Source organism: Musa acuminata, chromosome BXJ1-10 (genome assembly GCF_036884655.1).
Source record: "Musa acuminata AAA Group cultivar baxijiao chromosome BXJ1-10, Cavendish_Baxijiao_AAA, whole genome shotgun sequence".
In the NCBI taxonomy this organism is placed as follows: domain Eukaryota; kingdom Viridiplantae; phylum Streptophyta; class Magnoliopsida; order Zingiberales; family Musaceae; genus Musa; species Musa acuminata.
Genome location: NC_088336.1, coordinates 31,202,484 through 31,218,862, shown reverse-complemented (window position 1 = coordinate 31,218,862; position 16,379 = coordinate 31,202,484). Strand labels below are relative to the sequence as shown.

General features: G+C 38.9%; 3 protein-coding genes across 4 annotated transcripts; all 3 read left to right on the top strand.

Moving 5' to 3' along the window:
- The first annotated feature begins 613 nt into the window (after positions 1–613).
- Positions 614–5,057, top strand: LOC103969163 (uncharacterized). Of its 2 annotated transcripts, none has more exons than XM_065088100.1 (5): positions 614–809; positions 1,810–1,887; positions 2,569–2,641; positions 2,946–3,019; positions 4,907–5,057. In XM_065088100.1, the coding sequence occupies exons 1-5, from the start codon at positions 708–710 to the stop codon at positions 4,952–4,954; spliced, it is 375 nt and encodes a 124-aa protein (XP_064944172.1). In that variant the 5' UTR covers positions 614–707; the 3' UTR covers positions 4,955–5,057. The 2 variants fall into 2 exon arrangements, with proteins under 2 accessions (XP_064944172.1, XP_009380894.2); XM_009382619.3 differs by lacking the exon at positions 4,907–5,057 and adding an exon at positions 3,648–3,919.
- A 3,562-nt stretch (positions 5,058–8,619) lies between these two features.
- Positions 8,620–10,167, top strand: LOC103969162 (cyclin-D4-1-like). The gene is made up of 6 exons (XM_009382618.3): positions 8,620–8,931; positions 9,085–9,171; positions 9,292–9,390; positions 9,472–9,673; positions 9,759–9,880; positions 9,961–10,167. The coding sequence occupies exons 1-6, from the start codon at positions 8,620–8,622 to the stop codon at positions 10,165–10,167; spliced, it is 1,029 nt and encodes a 342-aa protein (XP_009380893.3).
- A 2,076-nt stretch (positions 10,168–12,243) lies between these two features.
- On the top strand, positions 12,244–16,341 carry LOC103969160 (uncharacterized). Its single transcript, XM_009382616.3, has 6 exons — positions 12,244–12,593; positions 12,687–12,785; positions 12,883–12,924; positions 13,166–13,295; positions 15,285–15,386; positions 15,865–16,341. Exons 1-6 carry the CDS (start codon positions 12,348–12,350, stop codon positions 15,969–15,971), a joined length of 726 nt encoding a protein of 241 aa, XP_009380891.2. The 5' UTR covers positions 12,244–12,347; the 3' UTR covers positions 15,972–16,341.
- Positions 16,342–16,379: the final 38 nt, after the last annotated feature.

The window sequence follows — 16,379 nt, the reverse complement described above, 5'->3', positions numbered from 1 at the left end:
GCCAACAGGTATACGAATATATATGTACAAGGCAAACGTATGCAAAGTACACATGATTTGTGACATCAGTCCACGTCGATGATGCCTACATATCACATCATACTAATAATTTTATTTTTTTTATGCCATTGGATGTAAAAAAAGAAAAAAAAAAAGCTCATTCTATGTATATTTACAGAAGTTATTGACATGACATGATATGTCAATAAGAGTGAAAAAATGAAAAGAAATTACTGTATACTTGTGTTATTTAAATCGTATGTAGGTAGTACATAGGACATACATGATGTACGATCCCATTCCCGCTCTCACCATAATTACAGTAGAATAGAGCGTTTCATCCCGAAATGAGATCGGCTGTGTTGATAGTTTTATCATTCAGTAAAAAGATAGGGCTCCGTATCAGTCGTGACTTGGAGGCCCATCGCTAACAGCCAATAGAACGGCTGTTTCTTGTGTTTGGTCGTTCCGTCATAACAAACAGTGTCAATTCTCGTGTGGGCCCACTAGTTGTGAGAGAGAGGGAAGCGTGTTTCCTGTCTCAGCCGATTCAGGAAGTTTGACGCCTTGTTTGTTATGAGGCGTGGCCACCAGGTCACCCATTAAACAAATGTCCGCGACTTGGTTCTCGTCGCCGACTCGGCCTTTATACTCACTCTCGGCCTCTCGGAAGCGGAGGAATCTGTGACGCCACGACACTGTGAAGAATGTGGTGGGAAGAAGAATTTCGAGATGTAGAAGCGGAGGAAGAGGAGCAGCGAGAATCCCCCTTCGATTTCGAGTTCTTGTCCCTGCTATCAAAGCCAAAGGTGACCATAGATCTCCCTCCTTTGTTGCTGTATCTGGGGATTCAAGCAATCGTGTCTACTGTCTGATGATTCTTTGGTTGATGGACACTTGGATCATTCTTGTGCTAGATACTGGTGTTCATAAGTTACTTTCTGGGAAAGTTTGGATTTTTTGTCGATTTGCCTGCTTCAATGGGGAAGAAATTTTATGATTTTGTCCATGAATCATACAACTGATGCGGTGCCTGCTCTAATGCTAAAGTGAGCAATTACTACAACCCTAAGTGCAAGTGTAAAAAGAGAACAATGATTAAACATGAAAAACATTGGGACTTCAGAAGTCTCATGTAAAAGAGGCTTAAACACATGGGTAGGTGGCCATGCTTTGACACACCCAACTGCTCTAATGCCTTGAAAACATGCTGGCTATTCAACCAGACAAATAATTTGTCTGGATCCAGAGTACAAGCAAAATTTTTCACTCTGATCCCTAAAGTCCTTCGTACCTGCCCCTCCTTTTTGGTCTCAAACTAGATTGGTCAAATGGACAAGTCAAAATGTTTCCATTCGTTATGACATTTTATTCATTATTTATTACTTATGTGTATTTCTTGGACCAAAACATCCATAAATGTGATATATGGACCCTATGAAGCATTTCGGTTTGTTTATTGCTCAAAATATTAGAACTAACTGAGATCACAATATTAGGGCCTTATGACTAGTATAGACAAATATTTGTAATTGCAACAAAAAAATATTTCCTTATTTTGATTTTTTAAATTATTATTATTATTTTCATTTATCCCTTTATTACTGACATCATCCTTTATTCCATGTAAACGATAATCTTTTAAGTGATTGATGATGTGTTCCATTTAAATAGGTGCATTGAACTGTAGGTCTTATGCTATAAGAAGTTCTCAGATGCATACTTTCCAAAGTTTGCCTTTTTTTATTGAATTTATATAAAGACACTATCTTCTTGTACTGACATTTACGGTGCTGCTTTCTAACCTAGGATTACTACAAGATACTGGAAGTTGATTTTGATGCTACTGAAGAAGTAATCCGTTCCAACTACATCCGTCTGGCTTTGGTTTGTAATTTCATACAAGTCTTTTGCCTTTATATGTCCATTCAGCATTAACTTTAGCATCCTGTTATTTAAGCAGGGTCCTGACAAAGTCTCATTTGTCGTTTAAAAGAAAAAAAAAATTGTAAGAACTGAAAGGAAAAAACCTTTTTTGGTAAAAGTGATTTGTTATATTGTTTTATGAAATCTCCAGTGCTTCTGAAATTTTCTGAAATTTTGAGGCATAATTTTATTTTCTCTGTTTGAGGGCTTATGTACTGACTACCATTTCTTTTTCTTCTCCATGTTTCATCCAATATTCTTTCTCTGGCAACTTGTTTCTGTTCCCAGAATACAAGAAATAGAATAAAAGCAAAAAATTGGTTTCTATTTTAGAACCATGAAGATCAGAAAGGACATGAATCATGCCTTTTAAGTATCGTAACCATTCTGTCCACGAAACTTGTTTCATGGTATGGAAAAATAGCTAGTGAAGTATCCAGTCAAGTTTCAATTTGTTGCATTCCTTTTCTAAAACTAGTTATTCTATGCCAGCCTATGGTGTCATGGAGCCTATCTGGTGCATCTCTATATTTTAAACTTTTATAACACAATTTAGTAATCATGAAAAGTAGCAAATTCACATCCAATTATTCTAGTTACAGCAAAATTATAGAGTTATTTCACTGTGTTTTTCTTTTCCAGATATGGCATCCTGATAAGAAAAAGGAGGAAAGTGCTACTTCAAGATTTCAAGAAATTAATGAGGCATACAAAGGTAAGTGACCAACTAATTGAAGAATGCAAGATTTTCCAGGTTTAGGGCAAGTTTCGAGGTCCCTTCCTGGTTGCAGAGCTTAATCTGTAACCAATGAGGTAGATCTTCCCATACATGAGTTGGCCTTTTTAGTTTAACACTGTGCCTTGGTCAGGAATGGTTGTTCATAGTTTCCATAATTTATAAGTTGTATTGATCTCAAGTTTGTGCTTTCATGCTGATTGCATGTTATACCTGATTATTTCTGTTTTAATCTTTGTTATGCTTGATTGCTGTTGCTAACTGATATGCATTCTTTTAACAGTTTTAAGTGATCCTGTCAAAAGGCAGCAATACAATGAGAAGGGAGTCTGTGTAATCCAAGACTACAATTCCATCGTAAGCATATCTATCCAATTTTTGTATGCTTGTTTTAGTTGTAGCTGATGCATGTGACTTAGCTTTTTTTGTTACTTTAAGAAATTGACAAATATATAGATAAGAACATGCCAGGTTAAAATTGCACAAATTAGCTGCAGTATACTTTAATTGATAATATATTTAAAATTAAGTATAACATCTTGAATAGTCCCACATCGGAAATGGACAAGATTAATATTTCAACCTAAGTATTTTGGTCTGTGGTATTAAAGCTAACCTAGTATTGAGACATGGTGAAGAGCACTCCCCCTTAAGTAGGAGAGATTGTAAGATCCCGATTAGTCCCAAAGTGAGCAAAACTAGGATTAACTTATAAAGATCTTATGGGTGTACAATATGATAAGTATATGATTTACATGATCTATATGAAAAAGTTGAACACTGATAAGAATTGCAGTATATGATTTACATGATCTATATGAAAAAGTTGAACACTGATAAGAATTGCAGGACTAGAAAGCATATGTAATTTTTATTGTACAATCCCTAATTCCGGAATTTCAGGGTTCTCATTTTTATGTTGTCTTTCCTTTTTGTCTATTGTGAAAAATAGCAATAACTATTTTGGTGGATTCTTTAATTTCAGGAATACCTGAACCGATACAAGGGCTTGATATTAACATGCAATGGACTAGGTATTAGATATCCAATATGGTAAATCAACTTAAAGTGGTGCAACAATACGCTGAGACGGCAAAATCATCTCTAGAGATTTATCATGTAACACAAGCATGGTATCATGCTGAATCACAATACAATTATCAAATGGATTATGTAATACTGTAACAACATATATAAGTTGAAGAATATTTGAATGTGATGGGTAAAGCCTGAAGGCACAACGCCATTTTGTTTGTATAGTGATGAAATGCATACTTCAGTTTGAACAAGATGCCTGTATGAGTGCACAAATGTGTTCCAAGGATGAGCCAAACAGTTTCGATAAGATGGTGGATTTGGTTCGGCTCATTTTGGGATCTTTGCAATGTGCTATCCCTTATCGTAAACTGGAAGTGGAGGAAGCAGCTGAGACTTTTGTTGCTAGTGTTGGTGATGACTCGCTTGGGGGAAATGTTGTCGCTAAAGTTGGATTTAAAAGTGTGGCTGCCCTTATGAGGATCAAGAAAGCGCAAACAAGAAAGAAGAGGAATCCGTCTTTAGGTGAAGTCGATTCGAGACGAAGCTCGAATGGAGAATAGATCTTTCTTATTTTCTCTTTAATTTTCTTATAGATTTCTTTAGTTGGAACTGACGATTCATGAAGTATATGCGGAAACTATGATGATACACTTTGGTATATTGGATTTTGTCATGTCCACTTAATTTCTTTTTGTTAGAATTTGAATCACGAAAAATAGTTAGCTTCTTTTAAGATAATATTATAAACAATTGGTGCGACTATATTTCTTTTCATGAGTGATTTTAATCAGGTTAAAGACAATTTGTGGATTCATGCTTGTAGGTATCTATGCAGTCGATCTTACATACATTGATGCTGTTGTATGATTCTAGCGGGTATTTGAACATGCTATCATTCATACATACATTTTATGCTCAAGTAAATGTACCTCAACATGAAGCATGCATGCATTCATGATTGTCCATTGCTTGTTTTTAGCAACAACACAATACTTTCAATTATATAATGCCAAATTATCAAAAGACAATGATGGAAATAAAGGCCAAATAAGGTGATTAAATGACAATGATGGAACCATTTGAATTTAAGTTTACATGAAGAAATGGCACCCATCGGGATTCTACTAATTGCTATAATAAATGAATACCTGGAACTCTATGCTTCATCTTCCATTATCATCCCCGACATCACAAGTTCTTCCGCAGTTGGATGGTGTTCTCCGTACATCAATGCTTGAATCACTGGCCGGTTGATCGGTCGCACTCGCGCCAAGTTTGAGATTGGTATGCTTTCTACCTCAACAGAAGCTTCACCATCATCCAAAACAACATGAAAACATGGGATCGGCCTCTAAACCTCATGAGTGGAAATTTGATGCTGATGGGATATCACAAGTTCACCGCGAACACTCATCTTATCCTCTAAACTTGAGTTCGTCTCACCAAATCATGAATGCATTGGTTTCGTATTGAATGGGAGAATCCTAATAAAAATTTTCATTTGGGGACATGTCTTTCTATAATTTGCAGTATTTTTTTATGTATGGAGCAAGAAAATCATATTATTTATTTTCATCATTGTCATTTAATTACCTTATTTGGTCTTTATTTGCTTCGTTGGATTTTATTGAGTGAGAGAATCATTTTAGATGTTTCCATTGATATATTAATGACTTTCCATAATTTCGCATTATATGATTGAAAGTATTGTCTTGTTACTAAAATCAAGCAATGGACGATCATTCATTCTTGGTTTTGTTTTTTTCCCCTTTAGATTGTACCTTTTATCTTGAATCTTAGTTGATGTGTATTTGGGCTTAATTGTGTGTAATCCCTTATTTAATTTTCTTAAGTTTAAACGGGAAATTTTTTACTAGCCTAGTATAGAGAACAACTCATAAATAGTTGTTGACATGTCACCCTCGTTCGATCGATATATCAGATAAGATCGAGGATGTAAATGCTGATGAGGATCTGACTCAACTTTTCGAGGTTGGTAACGTAGCGCTAACTAAGAAATTATCTACTTTTATAATCGTAATTTTAACGGTACACTACATAATTTTACATCTTAAAAATGACCAAATGATGTATATAATTATTTTTGACATTTTATTGTGGTATCGATCTAATGGTCACTTATCACACTATAAAATCCTCTGATCTTAGTAAGTATACCTCTAACACAAATTTTTTTTAAGGTCTTCATCATCTCCTCAACACCTCAAACTTAGAAGTGCACGCTACAAATCTAATCCATGTAGTCAAACTTAACATAATATAATTATCAAGCGAGAAATTATAACATAATTGCCTCATCTTTAATTTTGAACTCATGTTATGAAATCAGAACAATCGACTAAACCCACAATTACAAGACGAGTCATATCTGAAAGAATTATTTGAATTCAAATTTACATACATCTCGAATGGCATCCCTCATTCATCTTCTAATTACATCAATTTAAATGTAATAAATAAATGATTACCTCAAACCACCCTTTCTTGCTCTATTGCCATCCACGAGAAGCTCTTCTACATGCTCTATAAATTGGTGTCTCGTGATGAACTATTGTTGCATACACTTTATGTTTTTCTATTCATATCGAAAGTTTAGTGGATAAGATCGAGTGTTGGTGAGAAAAAATACAATAAATTGAAACCTTCATAATTCCTATAAATTGGATGGGGCTCTAAACATTTGACTGTACTTCATATAAAAAATATAAATTGAACCTTCATAAGATGAGTGGTCTATAAATTGGAACCTTCTTAGCTCATGATATGTTGCTTCACAATGTGACTACGAAGAAGAAATGGTAGTGGTTGAAAGATGAATCAGTGGTAAATGCATGGCTCCTTTTTTATCCTCATCCTTTGTCTTTGAATCTTTGCAGTGTCACTGGTTGGATTCATGTCATCTAATGGAACAGGACTGAACTCAGTTTTGAATCTATGTTGCTCGTGAAATAATTATTGAGATCCAGATCAAACAAGCTACGGAACACGACGCATGATTCAATCTGGGAGATGCAGAAGAGAGGTCATTGTTCAAACTCTAGTAGTTAAAATCTCTTTTACTTTTCTCTTGGTGGCATCAACATCTGGAAGAAGAGAAGATAAGAAAAGTGCTTCATGCTAGTGAAGGAGGAGGAGGATACAGTTCTGTTGTCTAGTTTCAAGTGACAAAATCTGATTGCAGATTAAAGCCCTTCATTTGTTTTCTTAACATGAAAACCATAATTTGTTCTTCTTTATCCTTATTTTACTTTTGGTTGAAAGCTAGTGAACTGTTCTAATGACATCCTTCTTCATGCAGCCAATCAAACTATGTAGTCTCTGTTGATAAAGCATGCTAAAAGAAGATTAAGAAAAAGCTTGTGTCAGTCAATTATTGTGATGTTGTACACTACTGTCAGGTTCTCGTAAGCCAACGAATGGAAAAACCAGCACAAGATTGGCCAAAATGCTCCAGAATTCAATTCACCATTAGCTTCAGACACTGCACATAATGTTTCTCAAACAACCATAAATAAATAGTTCATGCTTCCTGGAACTTGGGACCATTGCTTGTCAATGGCGATCCAAGAGTCTGCAATGAAGGCGATGAGAAATGGATTGGGAGCCACTGAGATGGGAGTTGCATTGGAAGCAGAATGGATCACAAGTTAAAGCTTGATAATAGAGAGATGGACCACAAACCAAAGCTTTCGTTCATGTTAATCTCATTATTTAGTTTGATGGACCACATGTATCTTTGCACTATAAATCAGATAAAGCAACACAATCTGAAAATTATTATGGAGAAAGATACAAAAATTTGTAAGCATCTTTTTAGCAGCATGTTGATACACTCTGCATTTACTCTGTCAACTTCTGCAGCTGATTCATGATATAGCAGCATGATAGATATCATAGTAAAAATCTTCCAAATATTCGAAAATTGCTGTGTCATTCACGAGTTTTTACTTGTGACATTTGATGTCACATGAACTGTACAATTTGTTGATGTCTGTTTAGGTGTCAGCTCGTAGTCTGAAGAACAAAGGTGGAAGAAGCTTTCAGCAGTATAAACTCGATATCTCCCCTCATGTATGACAGTTCGACCACAGAGAGGGAACCCGAAAATGGAACGAAGACAACCTTCCCGTAGACAAGAGGTGGACAGTACTAGGACAGGTGTGCTTGTTTTCACGTAGATTGGGTTTTCTTCTACAGTACCAAATCTCCACAGGACTCTTCGGCGGCATTGCGAGGACATGGAAAGAAGTGCGTCAAATTCCTTCGGCCGCTGCGTTCGGTGTAGCTTGCAGCTGTTCTTCTTCCTTTCCATGCGTTGATGATTCTGGAGCTGTCGCCCCACTGCGCATGTCGACAGGTTGGACGCGTCTGCTCTTGTAGGATCGAGACAACAGAGCTATGCTGGTGTAGTCCTTGCTACAGGAGTTCGTATCACAACAGCGAAGAGTTTTTATTGGGGGTGTGGCCACCCAAGGAGGGGAAGATCTTCGAGGTGTTACAGATTTCACCGAGTAAAAAGCTGAGTGAGGATTGTGCGTCCAAAATGGCATGAGAGCGCGAAACACACCCAGCACTCGAGCAATTACCGGAGTAATTGGCTTTTCTTTTATCACCGAAGCATCTTCTTCCTGCTTCTGCACTCGCTATCTACTGCAGCAACAAATTCTTATGACCTTTTCTATATATATTATTCGAATAAGAGAGCTTCCTTCTCACCCAATAGCCTAAAGCCACTTTCTCCTCCTTACAACCTCTTCTCCCTCTCCAGTGTCGATCGCTAACCATGAGCTAATTCTCTATCTGAAAAGGAGCCACATTTGAACGAGGACCTTCTTCCCAAAAGAAAGCTTGCTTCTTTACTGCCACCTTTATCTCATGTATTGATGTCTCAAGAAGCAATGGCTCCAAATGATGACTGCGCGTCCTCTACCCTCCTCTGCGTGGAGGACAGCAGTTGCATTCTTGGCTTTGATAATGAGGACGATGCTGATGATCAGGAAGAGCATGATCTCAATCGGTTTTATGTACGAAAAAGATGCGAACTTTATGGGGATCTCCGCATGGGTTTTCCGTCACAAGCGGATGAGTGCTTGGTCTCTTTGGTCAGGCGAGAGACCGAGCACATGCCGAGGGACGACTATGCCGAGAGGTTGCGGTCTGGAGCATTGGACTTGTCCATTAGGAGAGACGCCATTGGTTGGATTTTGAAGGTGGCTTCTTGTTTCCTTATGGTCTTTTGAATCTTCCCTTCTTTTTAGAGTCTCTTATGCTGACGCCATTGATTTTGAAGGTGACTTGTTCTTGCAATTGGACTATCTCCTCTTCTTCATTGTGATTGATCGCATTTGTGATGCATTGGACAGGTTCATGCCCACTATAGGTTTGGACCATTGAGTGCATATCTATCTGTAAATTACTTGGATCGATTCTTCTCCAACTATGAGCTTCCTGTAAGAAAATTCACGTTACCTGTAATCCAATCTTCCTCGGATGTATTGTAAGGTCATCTTCTGTTGTTAGATGAAATCATCTAATGTTTTTGCTTCCATCTGCTCTGTCTTTGATTATAGAAAGGCAAGGCTTGGATGACACAACTACTATCTGTGGCCTGCTTATCATTGGCTGCTAAAATGGAGGAAACTGAAGTCCCTTTGTCAATGGATTTGCAGGTGAAGAACACTTGCAGTAAAAGAATCCTCCTATATATTTCCTCAAATCTATCATGAACTTCCCTGTATTTTCTAAAACAGGAGAGGGAGACAAAGTATGACTTCGAGGCAAAGACTATCCAGAGAATGGAGCTTCTGGTTCTGAGCACCCTTAAATGGAGGATGCAAGCTGTGACTCCTTTCTCTTACGTTGAGTTCTTCCTTCACAGATTCAGTGGTGGCAACGCGCCGACTAAAGTTGAGATCTTTCGATCAGTAGAACTCATTTTGAGCACAATTACAGGTAAAATTCTTAATCCAAGTATCCATCTGTTCTGACAGAAGGTCGGATCAAAGTTGTTTGGCTAAGCTGAATCTTTCTGATACAGGCACAGAGTTCTTAGCATTCAGACCATCCGAAATCGCTGCAGCCATTACACTGAAGGTTCTGGGAGAAACACAAGACGTGGGTATCGAGAAAGCAGTGTCATGTTGTATCCAAGTAGAAAAGGTATAATATGCATGCTTCTAATGTTACTTTCATGTAGATAATGGCTATTTTGATTTGGCCAACTATCTGGTTTGCTGCAGGAGAAGGTGTTGAGATGTTACGAGGTGATCAAGGACATGGAATCGATGAGAGATAGGCCACCCAGAAATGCTCGCATTTCACTTTCCTCGGTGCCACAAAGCCCAATTGGTGTGCTGGATGCTGCATGCTTGAGCTATAAGAGTGATGATTTTAGACATGCAACATGTAATCATAGTTCTTCTGCTAGTAAGAGGAGGAAAATATAAAGGAAGCTTGTTCGTCCCTTCCTCATCTGCTTGTGAGATTTTGGTGCTTGCAAACTAGTATTTGTCTCTAATGTGGGAGCTTTAAGGTGGCCATGAGTATGGACAAAAACCCCGTAGATCACATATTACGGGCGGCGGGACCCGCCCCAGATGGAAATCCCGCCGCCCGATGCGACGTCCATCAAGCTTTGAGGTGCGTGCAACAGTTCGATTGGTGTTTGGATCCTTCGTTGCAATCGTCCTCTTACCGTGCCGATGCTTCAGTGACATTGGCGTGCATTGCATTAGTACGACGCACAAGGACAGGATTTTGACGTGGTACGTGATCCCCGTTGACCGAGACCACAAGCGACATGGAACCCATCCATCACGCGGTCGATTCAAGTAGGGGTTTCTTCCTGGGAAAGATCAGCTTCCCGGTCTTACGTTCACTCCATTGTAGTGGCTTGTACGTTAGCGAAACAGCAACCCTTCTCATACGAAAGACCCAGCTTCATTCCTTCCGTCATCGAGTCCATAGTTCCCAAGCTTCTCGTTCTTCACCCTTTCTATCATTCCTTTCCACACGCTTGCCGCAACACTATAAGAAGCTCAAGAAGACTGTTCGATCTCCCCCTGTTACTCCCGCGCCTTGTTATTGTTGTGTTTGCCTTCTCATTCCAAGCAACAACAAGAGAAGAGAGAAGAGATCACAGCAAGGTACGATGAAAGGAAAAGAAGGTCCATGTTCTTCGCCACTTACGGCAGTTGCCTGCTGCATGTGCGGCGATCCCGGGATATCTGATGAGCTTTTTCGGTGCAAAATCTGCCATTTTAGACTTCAACACAAGTAAGAACCAACGCGTCATCTTTTGATCATTGATATCGGCCACATCTTTCTAAGACCGATAATCTTCGTATGATATGCACATTCATCCCGTACGTTGTCCTCCTTTCAGATACTGCAGCAATCTCTACCCAAAAATCAAGCATTACAGCTCTTGCAATTGGTGCTTAAGAGAGGGAGGAGGGAACTCTGCTGTTCAAGAATCCACCATGGATCAAAGCCATTCTCTCTCGTCCTCCTCTGATCTTGCAGCTGGTGCAGGTTTCGGAGTTAAGGTCCATCGAGATGTCTCTGCAACACATCTCAAGACTCTCAACAAGACTGTCAAGAAACGCCGAACGACTGCGAGGCTGTCACCGCCGGCCGTGATTGAGAAATCGCAATCAGACTTGCCCTCGTTGAGTTCCAGCAGACCGAAGCAAGCCTTTAGAAGTAAGGTTAGGAAGTTTAAGCTTTTGGAAGAGGTATGCAGCTAAACATATACAGCTACTCATGTACATGTGCACTACCTGGAAGCTCCATACCATCATCCTGGTTTTCTTCCGGTTGAAAGACATAGAAAGAGGATTGTAAAACACAAGTTCTGCGAGTCAATGATGACCTATACATAAATATTATGGCAATGGTAACGCTACTGTTGTAATGAGGCTTTGCTGAGGAAGAACTACCTCTTTACTAACTCTAATATTTAGGGATTCTAATTTAGATTGGAAACATTTATGTCTGTTGAGGTCGTCGAGGATTGACCACTCCAGGTGTGGAATGGGCCCAACATTTGAAATGGCCAATGTGGAAACAATCATGTTACAATGGGCTTCATGGAGCGACATACATTGGAAACCCAATTCCAGAGATGGTCCGGCCATTTGAGGATGGCCTCCTGTCGAAGGTTTATTGTTTTCCCTCCTCAACTACCTACCTCGCGGTTCGATGTATGGAAGGTGTGGGTCCCGCTAGAAACCCCAGTGATAGGCGTCGGAAACAAGGCTCGTGGCTGGGACGCCCGAACGGAACGGTCGTTGTGCTTCACCATCGTGGAGCGCCCGGCACCTCCAGGTGCGTGATTTAGACGGTGTTTCGCGGAATAACCAGCTCTTAAGCTGTACCCACCGCTTTCTCGATGCCTTGCCCCCGCTCGGTTTTTGTTCTTTGAACCGACAACCAGGAGATCTCATTGGATGTTCATCGCGTCAACAATACTCCGCGGAGCAGTCGAACTCCGACACCATATAAAACTAACCCTCACTTCTCCTCTTCCTACTCGGAACGAAAGGCAGAGTTCTCCCGCTTTAACGGAGCGAGAAACGGGAAGGGCAGCAAGGGAATATTCCGTTGTGTTGTTGTCAGGTCGGCGATGGGGAGCCTAGCGGAAGCGGACGAGGGCATCAACCATCCCCGGAGGCGACCGAGGTTCCTATGCCTCCACGGCTTCCGCACCAGCGGGGCGATCATGCGGACGCAGGTGGTGGGGAAGTGGCCGGAAGAGGTCACCGCTCGTTTGGACCTTGTCTTCCCAGACGCGCCCTTCCCCGCCGAGGGCAAGTCCGACGTCGAAGGCATCTTCTCTCCTCCCTACTACGAGTGGTTCCAGTTCGATAAGGTTCTTGATCTCCCCTTTCCCAATCCTCAATCGATTTCCTTCTTTCCCATCATGTCCTCAAACTGCTTAAAAATTGTTGAGGAGGAATAATAGGATTTCATGGAGTACACGAACTTAGATGAATGCTTCGCGTACATCGAGGACCTCATGATCCAACACGGACCGTTCGATGGCCTGATGGGCTTCTCCCAAGTAAAATATTCCGTTCTAATCTGATATTCTTTTTAGCGAAAGGAAAATTAATTTTCTTGTCGAAATTTTTTAATCGAAGTGGGTATGTGATGCTTAGGGTGCGATTCTCTCGGCGGCACTTGTAGGTCTTCAATCTAAGGTAAGTTTTGCATAAGATCAATACTTTTTTCTCCTTCCCGTTCCCGTCTTACCCGTCTCGTGATTGAAAGCAACAAGGGGCCCCTGTGGTCAGGCCACATATAATTAAGGGTTTCTTGTTTGCTAAAATATAGTAAAAGAAATTTAAAGTGTGTTGATTAAAAGAAACCAGAAATGTTCTCGTGATTAATATAGTCGATGGTTTTTTTTTATTTTTTTAATTTCAGCGATTTCTTTTCTAGGGTATCGCGTTGACGAGGGTGCCGAAGGTGAAGTATCTGATAATAATTGGAGGGGCGAAGTTCCGGTCACAGCCGGTGGCCGAGAGGGCTTACGCGGCTGCTATCGATTGCACATCGCTCCACTTCTTAGGTATAATGCCACCTTAAGCAACTCTTTCCGGGTATCTCTATTTTGAGTTCCTCGGTATGAACTAGCTGTAGATACATACAGACACAGACACAGACATAGATACACACACAAAAATTATTTTAATATCTAAAAAAAATTTCATAGTTCATATCTCGATTAAATAATCTTCGTGGTTCTAGAGATCTTCTTAAGAAATGGACAGAGAATCTTTGACGGCTAATTACATCACTTGTGACGTGGGTGAGTTGAAACAATTACAGAAAAAGGATTGGGGAAACCACACATTTATATCATTTACTAATCTAGTTGGTTTACTGCCTTCCCTATGGATGACCCACCAGTCACTTCAAATAGACATTTCTTAGAACTCACAAAATTTGGAACGCACTTTTACATCGGTAAATCAAATTTTAGAATAGAAAAACAAAGTAGCTTTGTGGTTATACTGTGGAGACATGGAAAATGACAGTATATATACTCCACTATTGAGTGACAATATTGTGATTGGCCCATGAAATAAGTTCATTCCCCGATTGCCTCTTCTTTTGTCAATAACAACATATAAAATCCTGGTGGATATGTTTAAGGGTCATCCCTTGATCCTTTATGATGACTCCCCTTATTTGGATTTTCATGACTTGCTGTACTTTTATTTTCAATAATATAAATGGAAATATAAGGTTCCCCATCCACGATGGATCTAGGGAAAGACAATTTATAACTTGCAAACAAAGAAGCTACTCTCATGACTCAAAAACTCTCATGTCTTTTCCAACAGTCTCTGTTTACTACAATTAGTTTGGACCACAGGTATTATGTGTAGCTAAAAGTGGCCGGTTACATGGCTAATATGTTCTCTGATGGTAATGGACAAGTAAAACTTCCCTACCTTTTTCTTTATAGCAACACGATCTGTAGTATCAATTTAGAAGATAAAAACAATAAATGAACAATAAAAACTTTTGTTCATTAGCCAAATGCATCATAATAGTACTCCTGTATTTTTTTTCGTGATAACCAAGAACTGAAGTGCTTAATAAATATATGAGCTCAGATATGAGCAAGCATTACTGGTTAAAGATACTTCTTTTTTCTGTGTAATTCACTCAGCTGACTTACACTCTCCTGAGAAGCAAATTGATTAGAGACCGTTTTGTTTAGATTTCTTTATTTATGAAAAGAGGAACATCTTCTTTGTTACTGTCAACTTATGATTTCATATGTTGCTAAAGCATTACAGCTTTATAAGTGGTATATAATTTTGAATGCGGAACTGTGTGAAGGCAATTAGCGTAATACTTCTTTTTTTTGTTGCCATACTCATTTAAGGCCTATTTTCATCTACTTATTATATAGAAGATGGACATATGTGTTTGATCAACGCAAATAACCCTTAGTCCCACTAATTGTATCATGCTACTTTTTCTTCTTTTCTTTATGACGAGAAAAACTAAACTACTACATCAGATATTTAACATGGTCTGGCCTCATTGGATGGAATGTATAGGCATAAGCATAGATATTTTAATGCTTGATATTCATAACAAAATTTCATCTATGAATGTGATAATTTTTTGGTCGAAACCATTTTCCATGACAAATGACTAAAATGTTTGGAGCTTGTATAAATTTGTCTTGTCAGGGTTCACACAACTGATGGGAGATCATTTGTACATCCATGGAGATCAGAAAATGTTATAATAGATATATTCCACCGAAACCTAGTATCATGCACAAGCATAATTGGTGTTTTCTGAGTCGCTGGTTTCTTGATTTCTTGGTGTGTATGAGCATTGCTTGAGAATATGCTTAAAGGAGAGTCTAAGTACTAGTAGCATGATTAAGTGTAGCTCTTTTCATTGGAGAAATGGCAAACTTATTTTGTGTTAATGTAATATCTCAGTTGCAATGTTCTTTCTTGAAAAATGAACTTCAATGACCAAAATGTACAGAGAATGCTGACCTGGAACCTCGTTTGTGGCTTTGCAGGTGACATGGACTTTTTGAAAAAGCATGGTGAAGCACTATTGGAGTCTTTTGTAAAGCCATATGTCATCCGGCATCCCAGGGGTCATACTGTCCCCAGGCTTGGTGAGTTTTTTTCTACTTCTTGTGCCTGCATTTTTCTGTTCTAAGCAAGTTGACATCAGTTTTACATTGTTTTATTTTGACTTGATGGCATTACTTAAATGCATCAACATGAGAAGCTTGAGTGTAGCCCAGTCTTATGATTCATAAACTGCATGTCTCTAGCATCCTGATATGCTCTTCTGGATCAGAAAACATCTAAATAGCTTCTAACTCAGGAATCAATTTGTTGATGTGTCTTTCCTTGATTAGATGAAATGAGATTGAAAATTTTCCGTGGAGCAGAAATGATAAATTTTCATGTTCCAATCTTTTTATTTATAGGAATGCAGCTGATACTTTTAATCTAGTTTAATCAAAGTTAGGTCTTATATATGCTTCAAGAAAAAAGCTTATCAATTCTGATTTAAATTTTCTGAGCTTTCCATCAAACACATATATTATAGTATATTTGACAGGTTGGTTCTTTTGGTTTTTGCAGATGATAAAAGTCTGGAGACAATGCATGATTTTCTGCAGAAGATTGAAAATGATTTGCCCTCTGATGAAACATCAAATGACAAACATGAGGAAGTTTATATGAGTTAAAGACCCTCATATCCTGTTTTCTCCGCAATTCTTGGTATTCTGAATCAAGCATCTGTCTAGTTGTATTCAGAGAACAGGTGATATGCATCAGCAAGTTTGAATTTTAGCGGAAACATTTTCTTCTCTCCTTACTAGGAGTTTCTCATTTACAACTCTGTATGTACGACGGTGACAAGCTGAAGTTTAATCAGCTGTGAAACACCTGTCTGAATAGGGTGATAGCAAAAGGTTCCTTTTTGCTGTGGACAGGATCATATTATGGTGAAGTCCAATAATCTGATACTTTCTACTTAATAAATTTCATTGTAGACATATACTGGGCCACTTGAAATGGCAAGTAACTTTTTTTAAGTCAAGTTATTTAAGTCAAGCGAATGTCCATAGATTGAACTCTCTTGGACTTAGATC